Source organism: Pseudophryne corroboree, chromosome 6 (assembly GCF_028390025.1).
Source record: "Pseudophryne corroboree isolate aPseCor3 chromosome 6, aPseCor3.hap2, whole genome shotgun sequence".
NCBI classification, from domain to species: domain Eukaryota; kingdom Metazoa; phylum Chordata; class Amphibia; order Anura; family Myobatrachidae; genus Pseudophryne; species Pseudophryne corroboree.
In genome coordinates, this window is record NC_086449.1 from 145,197,734 (window position 1) to 145,213,606 (window position 15,873).

Here is a 15,873-nt window from a genome sequence, read left to right on the forward strand (position 1 = left end):
GCTTGTTTGTGGCAGAAAAGTGACAAAATATCCCCCCCCCTCCCAAAAAAAAAAAGTCTACCTGTTTTGTGTCGTCCATTTCCATGCCGACCTTTTGATCTAATGCATGTCTACCATTAGTAGTAGACCTATTGACTGTAGACCTTTTTAGTGTAGCTCTAATAATCCACACCCGAAGGAAATATTAACTCTGTAACAAATTATATCTCAAACGTCAGAGGACTTATCTAATAGATAACAAATAATTTGCCACCCTGTGTAGACTATGAACTGTGTGACTGTATCTGGCTAAAAACAAAAAAAGCCGTACTAGCTGTGTAAAATATCCCGCCGTAAGGACCTGTGACATGTTACAGCTACAGTGTGGCTAATACGTTTTGGTACATTTTTTTTTTTTTTTAAATGATAAAATGTATAATTCTTTGTTCGCTCGTACGTTGTTCCCCTTCCTAATGTCCTGCTGTATTCTCAGGGCTACAATAATTGGACCAATGGCCTGTATGGTTATTCGTGGGATATGATGGTGCATTCACGCTCACACCAACATGTGAAAGTCACATATAGAGACGGAGTCACTGGAGAGATTGGGTACCTTAACCCAGGGGTGAGTGTCTGCTCCGATGAGTGTACCAAAATAGTCTGAAATAGTTGTAATTTGCTGACGTGTCCAGAATGGGTTTTAGCACAGCTGGCTCTTTTCTGCCTGGAAAACTAGTCTAATGGTGCTATCCGATTACCCCCGATATGATTTCGGGCAATCAAAACAGCCGGATATCACGATTAATGACGATGGTCATTATCGCAGTATCCAAGTAGAGTCTGTTTTGATCTGCAGAAATTGGACCCATGATCGCACTAAAACGCATGGGATCGGGGATATGGCAACATAGAAAGCATCGCGCAACTTGGGTGAGAACGATCTTTCAAAATACTTTATTATTACCTTTTTTTTTCTTTTCTGTTTTCTGCTAAAATTTAGTTGATTTGTTACTTGTGAAAATCAATGATGATAAAAATGTAGTAGTAGTATTATTATTATTATTATTATTATTATTATTATTATTATTATTATTATTATTATTAATAATAATATGTCCCCAATCCCGTGTGTTATCCCGGAGGCACCCAAAGCATAATCCCCGATAAGTGCCGGCATCGGTGGAAAAGGACGCCAGCATCAGTGCTAATAGGATAGCCCCCGCCGATCCTATTAGCAGTGGTGAAAGTACTCCTGCTAATAGAATACCGCCCTAAGACTGTAATAAAGATGGGCACATAATGGGACGGATCCGCTGGGTATTTTTTGGTTTGGCTGGAGAGTATGGTGCCAGGATTATTTCTTAAGCAGTAGCAAAGGAATTGGCAGAGGACAAGTTAGTAAACCTTGGAGAGAGATAAAGTGGATGGAGATTAAGTACCAACCAATCAGCTCCTAACTGTCATTTTTAAAACCCAGCCTCTAGCATGACAGTTTGGTGCTGATTGGTACTTATGGGGTAATTCAGACCTGATCGCTAGCAGGCGATTTTTGCACTGCTGCGATCAGATAGTTGCCGCCCACAGGGGAGTGTATATTAGCTGTGCAAGTGTGCGAGCGCATGTGTAGCACACTTGCACAGCTGCTGCAATCACTTCAGCCTGTCCAGGACCGGAATTGACGTCGGGAATCCTCCCTGCTTGAACACGCCTGCGTTTTTCCAACCACTCCCAGAAAACAGTTGCCACCCACAAACACCTTCTTCGTGTCAATCTTCTTGCGAATGGATCCTTCGCACAAACCCATCGCTGAGCAGCGGTCTGCTTTGTACCCGTGCGATGCGCCTGCTCATTGCGGTGCATACGCAGTTTAGACCTGATCGCCCGCTGTACAAAAAATGCAGCCTAGCAATCAGGTTACCCCCTTAATCTCTATACACTTTATCTCTATCCAAGGCTTAGTACATAGAACCCTATGATTTTGCAGTTTTGTAAAGGGGGGTGACATGCTCATCACACTTTACTTCTGAATAAACCTAATGGGAAAATCGGGCGAAGGGTGATCTATAGCAGTGGTCTCCAACCTTAATTGGGGTGTGAGCTACTTTCGGAAATCAGGATTTTGGTACTTACCGATAAATCCCTTTCTCCGATTCCACAGGGGCCACTGGAGCGTAGTTACAATGGGAAATAGTAGGCAGTAATTGGGAGCTGGCACTTTAAAATTCTCACACTGTGGCTAGCTCCTCCCCTACTATCTCCCCTCCAAGCCAGTCTACGTAAAACTGTGCCCGAGGAGAGCTGGAATAAACAAACCTTAAGGTAGAGGAGGTTAATGAAGCCCTGTAAACCAGGATAACACAAACTAACCCTGGAACAGAACCTAACCAAAAGCAGGTTAACCTGAACTGAACAAGCAGGCACCTAGTGATCTGCAAACCTTTAAGCAAAAAACAAGGAGGAAACAGCGCTGGGCGGGCGTCCAGTGGCCCCTGTGGAATCGGAGAAAGGGATTTATCGGTAAGTACCAAAATCCTGATTTCTCCTTCATCCACTAGGGGCCACTGGAGCGTAGTTACAATGGGGACGTCCCAGAGCTCCCAAAACGGGTGGGAGAGCGCTGAGAGTCTTGTAAAACCGCTCGGCCAAACTGTGATGCAGAGGCCGCAAAAGTGTCAAACTTATAGAATTTGACAAATTTGACAAAACCAAGTAGCCGCCCGACATAAAGTAATCATGGAGACTCCACGGGCAGCCGCCCACGAAGGTCCCACAACGCGCATAGAGTGCGCTGAAATGGAAAACGAAGGCTCCCGAGCAGGGCCGGTTCAAGGCGCCCCGGGCAGGAAAAGGGGCGTGTCCTAATACAGGGGGCGTGGTCAGTTACGCCCCCTGTACATTGCTAGCTCCGCTTGAATGCTGAGCGGTGCGCGATGACGTCATCGCGCACCGCACAGCAAAAGGTCCTCTCCACGAAGGGAAACTAGACGCTATGCGTCTAGTTCCCTTCGTGGAGAGGACCTTTGCTGTGCGGTGCGCGATGACGTCATCGCGCACCGCTCAGCAAAGTTACTCTCCACGAAGGGAAACTAGACGCATAGCGTCTAGTTCCCTTCACAGGAGGCGGACGGGGACGGCAGCGGAGGCGGACGGGGGACACAGCGGGCAGCAGTGGCGGATCTTGCCACGGTGCGGCGCCCTCTGGAAGGCGCCAGCGCCCTCCGGAAGGCGGCGCCCCGGGCAAAAGTCCTGCTTGCCCGTGGCAAGATCCGCTACTGCTCCTGAGCAACCGCCAATAAGACTGTCTGATGGTCAGATGTATCCAACGGCTATTTAGTACGGGAGCATCGTACAGAACAAAGAAGAAAACACTTCGTCGAATAGCCGAAGACCTCTGTAGAGAGAGTTGGTGAGCCCTGACAACATTCAAAGAGGGCCGAAAACACAAGTGTCTGTTTTATATGAAAAACAGACATCCCCCCCTGGAAGAAACGACCGCTGAGTCTGAAGCTCAGCCGTAACCCCAGTCGAAAAGGGGGAGTTGCCAATAGAGTACTCCCTGAAAGAGAGCCCGACTTACGGCCGCCAGGCTAATTACTTTTGGAAGAAAACCGAAAGAGCAGAGACCTAAAATTCAGGTCAACGTAGTCTGAAGCGCAGCCGAGTAAACCATCCAGAGAAAACCAAAGATGACAGCTGAATGGTAAATCAAAAGGGGAAAACCCCTGTTATCCACACTATGCCCTTAAAGTTTCCCAAGTGGCAAAAGCGAGAAGAGGTAACCGACTTCCAAAAACGGGGCCCAGTAGGCATAACCGAACTAGGGAACTTCTCCCTTCTGAGGTCTCGTGAATAGTCACGCCGTTAAACGAAACCAGTGTAAGATTGAATAAAGAAAAAGGACCCTGTTGAAGTAGACAGTCCTGCAGAGGTAGGAGCCAAGGCTCCTCTACTGACAACAGGTGCAGGCTGGAACTTTAAGTCATGCGCGGCCAAACCGGAGCCACCGGGAGGACTAGCGCGCATTCTCTCCTCCTGTGTTACCGAAAGTGAGGTAGATAAAAGAAAAGAAGGCAAGATAGACTAACCAGAAACTCCAAGGAGCCCTGAGGGCATCCTCGGCTATTGCCGCCAGAGCTCACGTCCAAGAGTAGTAAAGGGTTAAAGAGTCAGTCAGACCGACCCTGAGGTCGATCAGGAATCTCTGCCAACAGGGGACCAGCTGACAAAACTCCGGGAATGTCCCCTCACCCGGGAGTCTGACCTGGCGGCTTGACCTGGAAAGAAGATTGTTGTCCTCCGCTCAGAGGGGAATGTAGGCGACCACTCATCGCGTCGCAACTTGACTGAAGGAAGAGAGTACCTGGTCCCGAGGAAGAAAAAATCCTCTGACGGACCGAGTTGAGAACCGTTTATGAGGAGCAAAAAGTGGACTTGTGTCGAACCAGAAGCTCCTGGATCCTCCGGATATTCAGAAGCAACCTGATCTGTAGAGTGGGATTCCAGCAGTAGATTGTCCAATTAGGGAACAAACGTCACTCCCTGCCTTTGAAAAAGAGGTATTCTGTGATCTTCCTAAACCCTGTGGGAGCGGAAGAGCGACCGAATGGAAAGGACTGACCATGAAAATGAGTATCCTGTAATGCGAATCTGAGGAAACCCAACGGAGTTCAGTAAACAGGCATCCTTGAAGACAAGGGTTGCGTAAAACCCCCTTTTCTTCTTCAAACTAGCAATCACAGACTGAAAGGATTCTAAGGCCAGAATAGGCCCAGCCGAGCCATCTGGCTTTGGTACGGGAAAAGAAAACAAAGGCCTGAGAAATACCCCGATTCAAATGATATGTGAAGACAGGTATCAACACCCTTTGCGGTTAGAAGCATCTGGAGCGCCGCCTGCAGTATGACTGTCTTGTCATCGTAAGCCGGCCGACCCATGCCGAAGGACCACTGAGCCGGTTGGACTCCCAAATCGAGTCTGTAACCGCCCAAGCCTTCCCAGTCCTCCCAGTAGGACCACCGACAGGCGCCTACCCTGGGACCCCCTCGGTGGTAGGAAGGTCTGACCTGTGGTGGGTGTGTTGGATGACCTAAAATCAGACTGGACTGAGGATGCTGAACCTCTGCTTCAGCCTGCTACCCTGAGATCCCTTGGCGAAGGAGATACCGCCCCTGACCTGGAGTCGAAAGCCTGAAAGGGCACGGAAAGATCTAAAGGAAAGACCGGTAAAGGTCCGTCTTGGAGCTGGGGCAGCAGTAGGGGAAAGAAAAATGGACTTACCCCCAATGGTTCGAGAAATCATGCAGGAAGTTCCTTCCCCTGAACCAGCTGCCCCTTAGGATTCCATGTTCACCTGTCACTGGCGCAGCCCCAGAGGTCGTCGGGTTAAGACAGCCTAAGCGAAAATGCAGGTTCCGAGTATACAGACGCGGAGACCTCAGAAGAATATAAAGCAGAATCGTGATTCTGATCTGTCCCAAAGCATCAGTTGATCCTGATGCGAATTATCCAGTAATCCTAGAGGACAATTGTTCCACAACCTACCTGCTCCGGATAAGGCCGAACCCCTGCTGTCGTATATGTCTCTCAAATGGATCCCTCAGCAAGGCTGCCCCAGGAAAAACGGCAGCCTGTTGGACTGACGATACATTGAGGGGTATACCCTGGAGAGGTCTGATATCGTTTCCTGCTATCTGCGGGAAAAGGATAGGCAAACAAACATTGTTCGATACCTGAAATTGTGAATTCGGGTGTTTCCCGGCCGCCTACCGGAGCATGCCCAGCTCATTCGAAACCGAACAAGTCGCTGTCATTTCTTCCTTGGCGTCAAACCCCGAGGGACCTGAAGTGTCCGACCTCTTTACCTGCAGCACCAGACGAACTGCTGTACAATACGCCTCAATATCCTGAGATACTGGTTCAGACTGCACCTAAACATAATCCGTATCTCGTGTAACCTGGAGGTTAGCAAGATCCTTTTAGAAACCTGAAAACGTGCAGTCGTATGTCTCCAGGACCCAGAGACACTGGTCGGACTGCACCGAAAACAGACATCCTAGGTATCCCGGACATCCATTGCCACCTTCCAGAGAGGTCTATCATCCGCAGCTTCGTGTAACACTGAGGTTAGCAACCTCCTTTTAGAAACCTGGGAAGAAGAAATGACGGACGGGGTCTCTGGTAACGGTGACCTTACCTGCATAAGCTGAGCTGATCAAACAGGAGCGTCCTGCAGCTGCATTGAGGGCTAATCAGATGGCTCCACCGCACAATCTACACAGAACTGGGAATTCTCTGTCCTGGGTGTTACGTTTAGTTAAACGAAAAGAGAAAAGACAGGTTAAAGAAGTGTAACCCTCTAAAAACTCTTGCACTATAACCTGCAGTGACAGGCACATATCCCTTAAAGTTGGTATTTGATGGAATTCCATCCGTGTTCAGATGTCCCCGCTATAAGCGTACCGAGCCACAGCGGCTATTTGGCTGACACCACACACATTCCCCCAAATTACACACCGTATTATTACCAAGTGACACAAAGGAGTAATAAAGGGGTGACAACACCCGTGTATGTAGTGTACTGCTAATTCAGTAAGCTCCGCTGGTTGCCCAAAATGGCGGCAGCCTGTGAGTAAAGCCAAAGCCGGGGGGAAAATCAATGTGGCAGGGTGAAGAAATGTGGGACGTGAACCCAGGTCTTCGATATTATTGTAAATATTCAGTGAGCCTAACTGTGTCCTGATAAAGAGCAGTAGTGAGCTGACTTCATATACCAGAAACAGGGGACTCCGTGTTGAATTAACAGCACTAGCCCCCCTTACAAAGGGGCACTGACCTAAGCGTTAGGTTTAAGCCCCCCCCCCCACTCTGGCGCCTAACTTTAAAATCGACGGCGCTAGTTGATTATATATGCATATATAGATATAATCCAATATAGCATTATACATAATACAAACTATATAATATATAATATACATACAAGATATGTATATATGTATGTATGTATGTATGTATGTGTGTGTGTGTATATATATATATATATATATATATATATATATATATACACATACATACATACATACCCAGCACAACTATTACAACTATTTATCATATATATATATATATATATATATATATGTATATGTATGCCACAGGAGGAACACATTAAGAAAAGACCACTCACTGCAGTGATAAGAAGATCCTGACACTCACAGCAAGCAGTGGAGTCCGGGTAGAGGTTTCCCCTGCAGAGAGGAAATGGCCGCCAGCACCAACCAAGCCGCAGGTGGCCGCCGGGAGCCGAGGTCCAAGACTGGAGGAAGCCCCGCCCCCCGTTATGTGCACTGCAACCCGGGTGCTTCATGAGCCACAGAAGCCTATTAATTTAAAAACTTTAGCCTTCCTGCCCTAAGTCAGCGGGGAGCGTCCTGCCTCCCCCGCCGATCACACGCGCCGCTGCCGGGGAGCTGAGCCCGCCGAGCAGAGCGGGAGAAAGCACCGCCCCCTATGCTCGAACTGTGTTCTGTATCAAGCTCCCGCGCAAACTTAGCGGGGAGCGCCCTGCATCCCCTGACGGCCCTGTGAGCCGCGGCTGGGGAGCGGGGGCGCTTAGCCCGCCGGGTCGAGCGGGATTAAGCTCCGCCCCCCTAGTAATGGCGCCTAAATATAAAGGTGCCATCTAAAATAAAAATCTTTTTTTTTGTTGTTGTCATGCATTACACAGAGGGGGGTTAGACCAGGGACCCTGAGCGTGGCCCCCATGTATGGGAGCAGGGAGCGGGGAGTGAATAAAAGACACAGCACACATCATCACAGTTTTAGATTGGTGTCTGTACTCACCGCTGTTGCAGGATTCCTGATGGAGTGGCCCCAACACGCGCCGCACGCAGCGGTGTCCAACCACTTATACTCACCGCTGCCATGCTGCCGGAATCTTCTGCTGGTGGAGTGGCCCCGACACGCGCCGCACGCAGCGGTGTCCGGCCAGCCCAGGAGAGCTAAGTGTCTCCTTCAGCCGGGGCCCATCCCGAGCCGAACGCAGCTGCGATGGGACCCCGCCGGCAGCTCCCGCGGTGCAGACTGGCAGTGGCAGAGCTGCCAGTCTGTGTGTGTGTGTGTGTGTGTGTGTGTGTGTGAAAGAAAAAGAAAAATAATAAAGAAAAAAGAAAAAAATTCTTCAGCTAAAACCCAAGTGACCAGCTCACCTCGGGCACTAACTAAGACTGGCTTGGAGGGGAGATAGTAGGGGAGGAGCTAGCCACAGTGTGAGAATTTTAAAGTGCCAGCTCCCAATTACTGCCTACTATTTCCCATTGTAACTACGCTCCAGTGGCCCCTAGTGGATGAAGGAGAAAGTAAAACCTCAGAGAGAGCTACCCCCAATGTGAGCGCGTCCTGCGAAAGTGGGTGTGGCCTCACAACTACAAGTATTGCCCCCCCCCCACTTTGTGCCAGATACACTAATAATGCCCCCCAGCAGGGCCAGATACACCAATAATGCCCCTCCGCAGTGCCAGATACGCCAATAATGCCCCTCAGCAGTGTCAGATAAATAATGCCCCCCAGCAGTGCCAGACACACAAATAATGCCCCCCAGCAGTGCCAGACACACAAATAATGCCCCCCAGCAGTGCCAGACACACACATAATGCCCCCCAGCAGTGCCAGATACACACATAATGCCCCCCAGCAGTGCCAGACACACACATAATGCCCTTCAGCAGTGCCAGACACACACACAATGCCCCCCAGCAGTGCCAGATACACACACAATGCCCCCCAGCAGTGCCAGATACACACATAATGCCCCCCAGCAGTGCCAGATACACACATAATGCCCCCCAGCAGTGCCAGATACAGTGTCCCCACAGTGCCAGATAGTGCCCCCACAGTGCCATATACAGTGCCCCAGTGCCAGATACAGTGCCCCCCGCAGTGCTCACCGCTGCTGGCGCCGGTGCTGCTCCACTTGTAGGGACGGAAGGGGAGGACAGCGCAGCGCACGCCTCTCCTGTGCAGTCCGGACTCCGGGGAAAGCCGGCGTGGCAGAGTCTCCGACGGCTGTGGTGGCGCGGCGGCGGGCATTTGAAATATGGCACTGGTAAGTGAGCCAATCAGGTGCCACCGCTGCCGGTCCGCAAGCTCTGATTGGCTGACGGCGGCACCATAGTGAGAATGAGGGGAGGAGGAGTGCCAGTCCGCTTGCGAGCTACTGAAAATATTTCAGCGAGCTACCGGTAGCTTGCGAGCGACGGGTTGGCGATCACTGATCTATAGCTTTAGTCTGGCTTAGCTGTAAAAAAAACCCACCTTTTAATATGTAGAATGTTGAAGAGTGCTAACCTAATCTGACCTACAGGGCATATGTATAAAGTCTACATAAGATGTGCTCTCTGGTTTCAGTCTTATCTAGTGAATAGATTAAATTCCTGGTTATGGTCTTCTAGCTCCTAATATGTATCTACACACGTGGCACATTAGCCCCTGTGCTCCAGCCATGAAGAAGAAAAGCGTTTACAGGATCATGTGTAACACACATCCAAGTGTTTCCGATTTACACCCAAAAAATTTATTTGTGCTTCAGAAAATAGGATTTTAATTACCTACCAGTAAATCCTTTTCTTATAGTCCGTAGAGGATACTGGGGTTCCATTCAGTACCATGGGGTATTGACGGGTCCACTAGGAGCCATGGGCACTTCAAGAATTTGATATTGTGGGCTGGCTCCTCCCTCTATGCCCCTCCTACCAGACTCCGTCTAGGAAACTGTGCCCGAGGAGACGGACATACTTTGAGAGAAGGATAGATAAAGATAGTGGTGAGATTCTGAACCAGCACACACAGAAGAAAGCTATGCTAACCCAACATTAAAAAGGAATAGCAACAGCTGTACCAACAATACTTAACTAAGTAACAATGCAGTAAAAAAACTAAGCTCGGGGCGGGCGCCCAGTATCCTCTACGGACTACGAGAAAAGGATTTACCGGTAGGTAATTAAAATCCTATTTTCTCTTACGTTCTAGAGGATACTGGGGTTCCATTTAGTAGCATGGGGATGTACCGAAGCTCCCAAATCGTGTGGGAGAGTGCTGAGTTTCTTGCAGAACTGCTTGACCAAACTGAAGGTCCTCAGAGGCCAAAGTATCGAACTTGTAGAACTTAGCAAACGTGTTTGAACCAGACAAAGTAGCCGCTCGGCAGAGCTGTAAAGCTGAGATATCCCTGGCAGCCACCCAGGAAGAACCCACCGACCTAGTAGAGTGGGCCTGTACAGATTTTGGAACTGGAAAACCTGCCGTGGAATAAGCATGCTGGATAGTGAGCCTGATCCAGCGTGTCTGCTTTGAAGCAGGACACCCAATTTTATTGGAATCATATAGAACGAACAGCGAGTCGGATTTCCTGTGACGAGCTGTCCTCTTTACGTATACCTTCAAAGCCCTCACAACATCCAAAGATTTTGAAGTAGCGGAAGTGTCGGTGATAACCGGAACCACAATAGGTTGGTTGATGTGAAACGCTGACACCACTTTCGGAAGAAATTGCTGACGAGTTCTGAGTTCAGCTCTGTCCTCATGGAAAATTAAATAGGGGCTCTTGTGAGACAAAGCCCCCAACTCCGACACACGTCTTGCTGAAGCCAAGGCCAACAGTGTGACGGTCTTTCATGTAAGATATTTTACGTCCACCTCCTGTAACGGTTCAAACCAGTTCGATTGGAGGAACAGCAGCACCAAATTGAGATCCAAAGGTGCTGTGGGAGGCACAAAGGGAGGTTGAATGCGCAGAACACCTTTCAAAAACGTCTGGACCTCAGGGAGAGAAGCCAATTCTTTCTGAAAGAAAATGGACAAGGCCGAAATCTGGACTTTTATGGAGCCAAGACGTAGGCCCACATCCACACCTGCCTGCAGAAAAAGCAGAAAACGTCTCAGGTGAAATTCCACCGCAGAATAAGTTCTGCTTTCACACCAAGAGACGTATTTCTTCCAAATACGGTGGTAATGTTTAGACGTTACCCCCTTCCTGGCTTGGATCATAGTCGGGATAACTTTGTTAGGGATCCCTCTTCTTGCTAGAATCAGCCATTCAACTTCCATGCCGTCAAATGTAGCCGTGGTAAGTCCTGATAGACGAACGGGCCCTGTTGCAGAATATCCTCGCGAAGAGGTAGAGGCCACGGATCTTCGAGTAGCATTTCCAGAAGGTCCGCGTACCAGGCCCTTCTTGGCCGGTCCGGAGCAATGAGTATTGCTTGAACCTTTCCCTTTTTATTCTTTTGAGAATTCTTGGGATCAGGGGAAGTGGAGGAAACACGTACACCATCTGATAAGACCCATGGAGTCGTCAGAGCGTCTACCGCCACTGCCTGTGGGTCTCTACCTGGAACAATACCGCTTGAGCTTCTTGTTGAGACGAGAGTCCATCATGTCCATTTGTGGATATCCCCATCGACGCGTCAACCACCTGAACACTTCCGGGGGAAAACCCCACTCCCCCGGGTGCAGGTCGTGACTGCTTCCCAGTTGTCTACTCCCAGAATGAAGACCGCTGACAACGCCATAGCATTTTTTTCTGCCCAGAGGAGAATTCTTGACCCCTCTGACATTGATGCTCTGCTTTTCGTTCTGCCCTGTCGGTTTATGTACGTTACTGCCGTTACGTTGTCCGACTGGACTTGAATGGCCCGATCCTGAAGATGTGAGGCCTGCAGAAGGGTGTCGTATATGGCTCTGTGTTCCAGAATGTTGATTGGAAGGACAACTTCCTGACTTGACCATCTTCCTTGAACCTGCACCCCCTGGGTGACAGCTCCCCAACCTCAGAGGCTTGCGTCCGTGGTTATCAGGATCCAGTCCTGAATTTCGAACCTCCGACCCTCAACGAGGTGTAAGGTCTGTAGCCACCACAGAAGGGCGATCCTGGCTTTTGGTAACAGACTAATCCTCTGGTGCATGTGAAGATGCGATCCGGACCATTTGTCCAACAGATCGAGCTGGAAGAGTCTTGCGTGAAACCTTCTGTATTGAAGCGCCTCGTAAGAGGCCACCATTTTCCCCAGAAGGCGAATGCATCGATGCACTGATATCCGGGTTGGCTTCAGGACGTCCCGAACCATCGACTGGATTACCAATGCCTTTTCCAACGGAAGGAACACTTTCTGCGACTCCATGTCCAGTATCATTGCCAGGAATGGGAGCCTCCGTGAGGCTCTAGGTGAGATTTCGGAAGGTTCAGAATCCACCCGTGATCCTGGAGAAGTTTGAGATGCCAATGCTGTCCAGCAACCTCTCCCTGGATGGCGCCTTTATCAGAAGATCGTCCAGGTACGGAATTATGTTCACTCCCTGCTTGCGGAGTATAAACATCATCTCTGCCATCACTTTTGTGAACACCCTCGGTGCCATGGGGAGACCAAATGGCAGGGCCTGGAACTGGTAGTGACAGTCCTGCAGTGCAAACTGTAGATAAGCCTGATGAGGCGGCCAGATCAGAATGTGAAGGTACGCATACTTGATAACCAGAGACACTAGGAATTCCCCCTCCTCCAGACCTGAGATCACCGCTCTCAGAGACTCCATCTTGAATTTGAACACTCTTAAGTACTGGTTCAAGGACTTGAGGTTCAGAATCAGCCTTACCGAACCGTCCAGTTTCGGTACTACAAACAAGTTGGAATAGTACCCCACTTGTTTTGCAGATGAGGTGGAACTGGAACAATGACTTGAGTCTGTACCAGTTTTTGGATGGCCTGCTGTAAAATTATACTTGCCTCTTGTGAAGCTGGTAAGCCTGATTTGAAGAATCTGTGAGGTGGGAGCTCTTGGATACGCCAGTCTGTAGCCCTGGGAAATAACATATATTACCCAGGGATCCCGGCACGAACTTGATCAGATGTGACTGAAGAATTATATTCTTATAGCCTGAGCTCTGTTCCTGAACACCTGCAGTTGCTGGTTTGCGTGGTTTACCTCTTGTGCCTCTGGGGAAGCTGCGGAAGGAAGATACGTAGACTTACCCCCCGGCTATGACCCCCTGGTACCGCTGAAGTAATCTGGAGATGCTGCGCTTCCCTGTCAGTCAGTGTCTGTCCACTGCAGAGGTAAAATGGTGCTGGTGAGCTGCTGGATCCTCTCATAGTGAAGCACACGCCCGTTCAATGGCACGTGGTCTTCCCACTTTTTTTATACTGGATGAGGTAATCTGTTGCTTAGAATGGAGAGAGAACCATTTTAAGGCTGTTTTTGCCAGTGTGGGTACTGTTTACAGTGTACTGAGACGTAGCTGTGTACTGTGTCTGGAGACGCAATCCACCCCGGTTAGAAGCCGTGCGTCTCCGTACCCTTATGCCGCCACAATGTCCGGCGACCCGCTAGTCGGGACACCGGCTTAGTACCCACCACTCTTTCTTCTGGCTCTCTAAGAGGGGTGGCGGCGTGCTGCAGGAATGTACGCTTGCCGTGGTGGGGCTTGCGAATAGTTCCCTCAGGAGCTTAGTGCCCTGTCAGCGGGGAAAGGGACCATTAACCCTTCAAAAGGTTGGGCCCCCCCAAGTCCCACGAAGCAGGCAGGTGCCAACCAGCCCTGCCTGAAAATAACAAAATAAATGAAGAAAACGCTTCAGGACCTTCCATAAGCGTGACCGGCTCCTCCGGGCATATTTTGTAAACTGAGTCTATTAGGAGGGGCATAGAGGGAGGAGCCAGCCCAAACTATCAATGGCTCCCATGGCTCCTAGTGGACCTATCTATACCCCATGGTACTAAATGGAACCCCAGTATCCTTTAGGACGTAAGAGAAATACGTTGGATTCATTAATTTATTTTTAAACCATTTAGAAGAACTATAGACTTTAACCACTTGCCTGGCATGGTTGCATCAGATGCGACCATGCCTGCAAGTGCTTTATCTGAGCTGGTCGCACATGATGCGACCACTCAGATAAACTGTGTTCGCAGCAGCAGGGAAAAGAAACTTCCCTCCGCTGCTGCTGTCACCTCTGCCTCCCTGCACCCTCCCCCAGTGTTGCCATGCTGCTGATCGGTCAGCATGGCAGGATCCCCCATCGGCTGCAGACAATAGCAGCCGCTGGTAAGTGTAAAACAACCACCCCAGAACCCGCCTGTGTACCTGGCAGCTGTCCGGGATCTAAAATCGCAATGTTGCCGATGGTCGCAATGTTCTCGATCGATGTTTTGATGTTTGGGAAAATAATAATAAAAAAAAAAAACCTTCCTTCCCTTCCCTGTCAGTTAAGGAGATCGATTAAGACCAGGGTCTGTCCCCCAAGCTACTCCTGAACTACACATCCCAGCATGCCCTCATAACAAAACTTTGGCAGGGTATGCTGGGGTGCATAGTTCCACAGCAGATGGAGAGCTGCATGTCACTAATCCTCAATTAGGAGCTTAAGTACACAGGTCAGTGTTTCAGATAGTGTGAAAGGAAACTGGGACAGTAGACGTTTTTGGAGTTGCTGAATTTTGAGATGCATTGCAGTAACGCCATTGTGCATGACACCTCCTTCTGTTTATATGAACTTCCCTCTATCAGGTATTCACCCAGACCAGGCGCTGGAAGGATCACGCCGATATGCTAAAACAGTATGCCACCTGCCTCCAGGGCCTCCTGGGAGCATATAATATCTCTGAGCCTGAAATATACTTTGATGTATGGGTGTCCATCAATGATCGCTTCCAGCAGAGGTGAGTTCTTTTTGTGGGAAGAGGTTACCACTTTGGGGGGTTCTAAAAATCTTCTTGGTACACTGCTGAGTATTGTATACTGATTTCTGTTATATGATTGGGGAAGGGTTACTAGTCCACCCACAACGATGTATTCACCCTGATTGCCTGCCTCTCTGTCAGGCTCTATGACCCTACGGTGGACATTGTGAAAGCAGAGTGGTCACCCTTCCGTAAAACACCCTGGGTTAAGCCCTTACTGGTTGACCTGTCACCATGGCGATCAAAGTTCCAGGAGGTGGAGAATTCGCTGGACAATCAGACTGATGTGGTCTTCATAGCAGACTTCCCAGGTGAGGATCCAGGCTGTGGTGACTAAACTAATATCTGTAATGATCTATATTTACTACATAACCCCCCTCCCCTCCCCCCATTTGCTCCTTCCCCCCCTGGTATTTCCATCCATTTTCCCTTTTTCATTCCCCCCCTCCTTCATCCCAGGTCTTCATTTGGAGAATTTTGTAAATGAGGACCTAGGTAATACCAGCATACAGGTACTGCAGGGAAAAGTCAACGTGGAGATTGTGAAAGACACCAAAAACTTCACATTGCGAGAGGGTGACCGCATGCAGGTAACTATAAAAGACATAAATGTCACCGTATATGTCTCCATATTTTAAAGTGCACCCACAGCCTACACACAGTGAGGGCAGCCTTGCTGCCTGTTCCGCCAGGTAGTGCGACCCTGAGTATACACCTTATATCAGCCTCTTACAGGTGCAGGTACTAATTAGCCTGCTCTCAGGCTGAAGACCCGAAATGGGCCTACTGAATGGACCCCGCCCTCACTCTCCATCTATACCCCAAGGAATACTCAACTATAATCTAACAAAGACTATTTTGCAGAAGCATTTTCTTGCGGGTTTAAATCATATAGGTCAGAAGCTTGGGACAAACATATCCCCTGTTTTTAAGTTTCCCAGTGCTTTTATAATATATATTTATTTAATATGCACCCCTTTGGTTGTAAATGTCTTCTGCCATAACTAGTGCATTTCTACTCCTGGCGTTGCAGGCTAGCAGGCACTATAATAAGCATGTATCACTGTGTACTTACAAGCTGCTCTTAAACTTGTCATTAAATAAGAGAGGTACTCAGTGAGAGGATAGTTGGAAACTGCAATAGTAATACTAAATATTGCATACAGACTA

At 49.1% G+C, this 15,873-nt stretch overlaps 1 protein-coding gene across 2 annotated transcripts in view; it reads left to right on the top strand.

The window, feature by feature from the left end:
• Positions 1-15,873, top strand: part of GGCX (gamma-glutamyl carboxylase) — a 104,976-nt gene that overhangs the window by 29,721 nt on the left and 59,382 nt on the right. For both annotated transcript variants that reach the window (XM_063931975.1, XM_063931974.1), the window contains exons 9-12: positions 473-604; positions 14,531-14,682; positions 14,845-15,014; positions 15,163-15,293. In XM_063931975.1, coding sequence (XP_063788045.1) covers positions 473-604; positions 14,531-14,682; positions 14,845-15,014; positions 15,163-15,293 — 585 coding nt within the window. The remainder of the gene's footprint in view (positions 1-472; positions 605-14,530; positions 14,683-14,844; positions 15,015-15,162; positions 15,294-15,873) is intronic.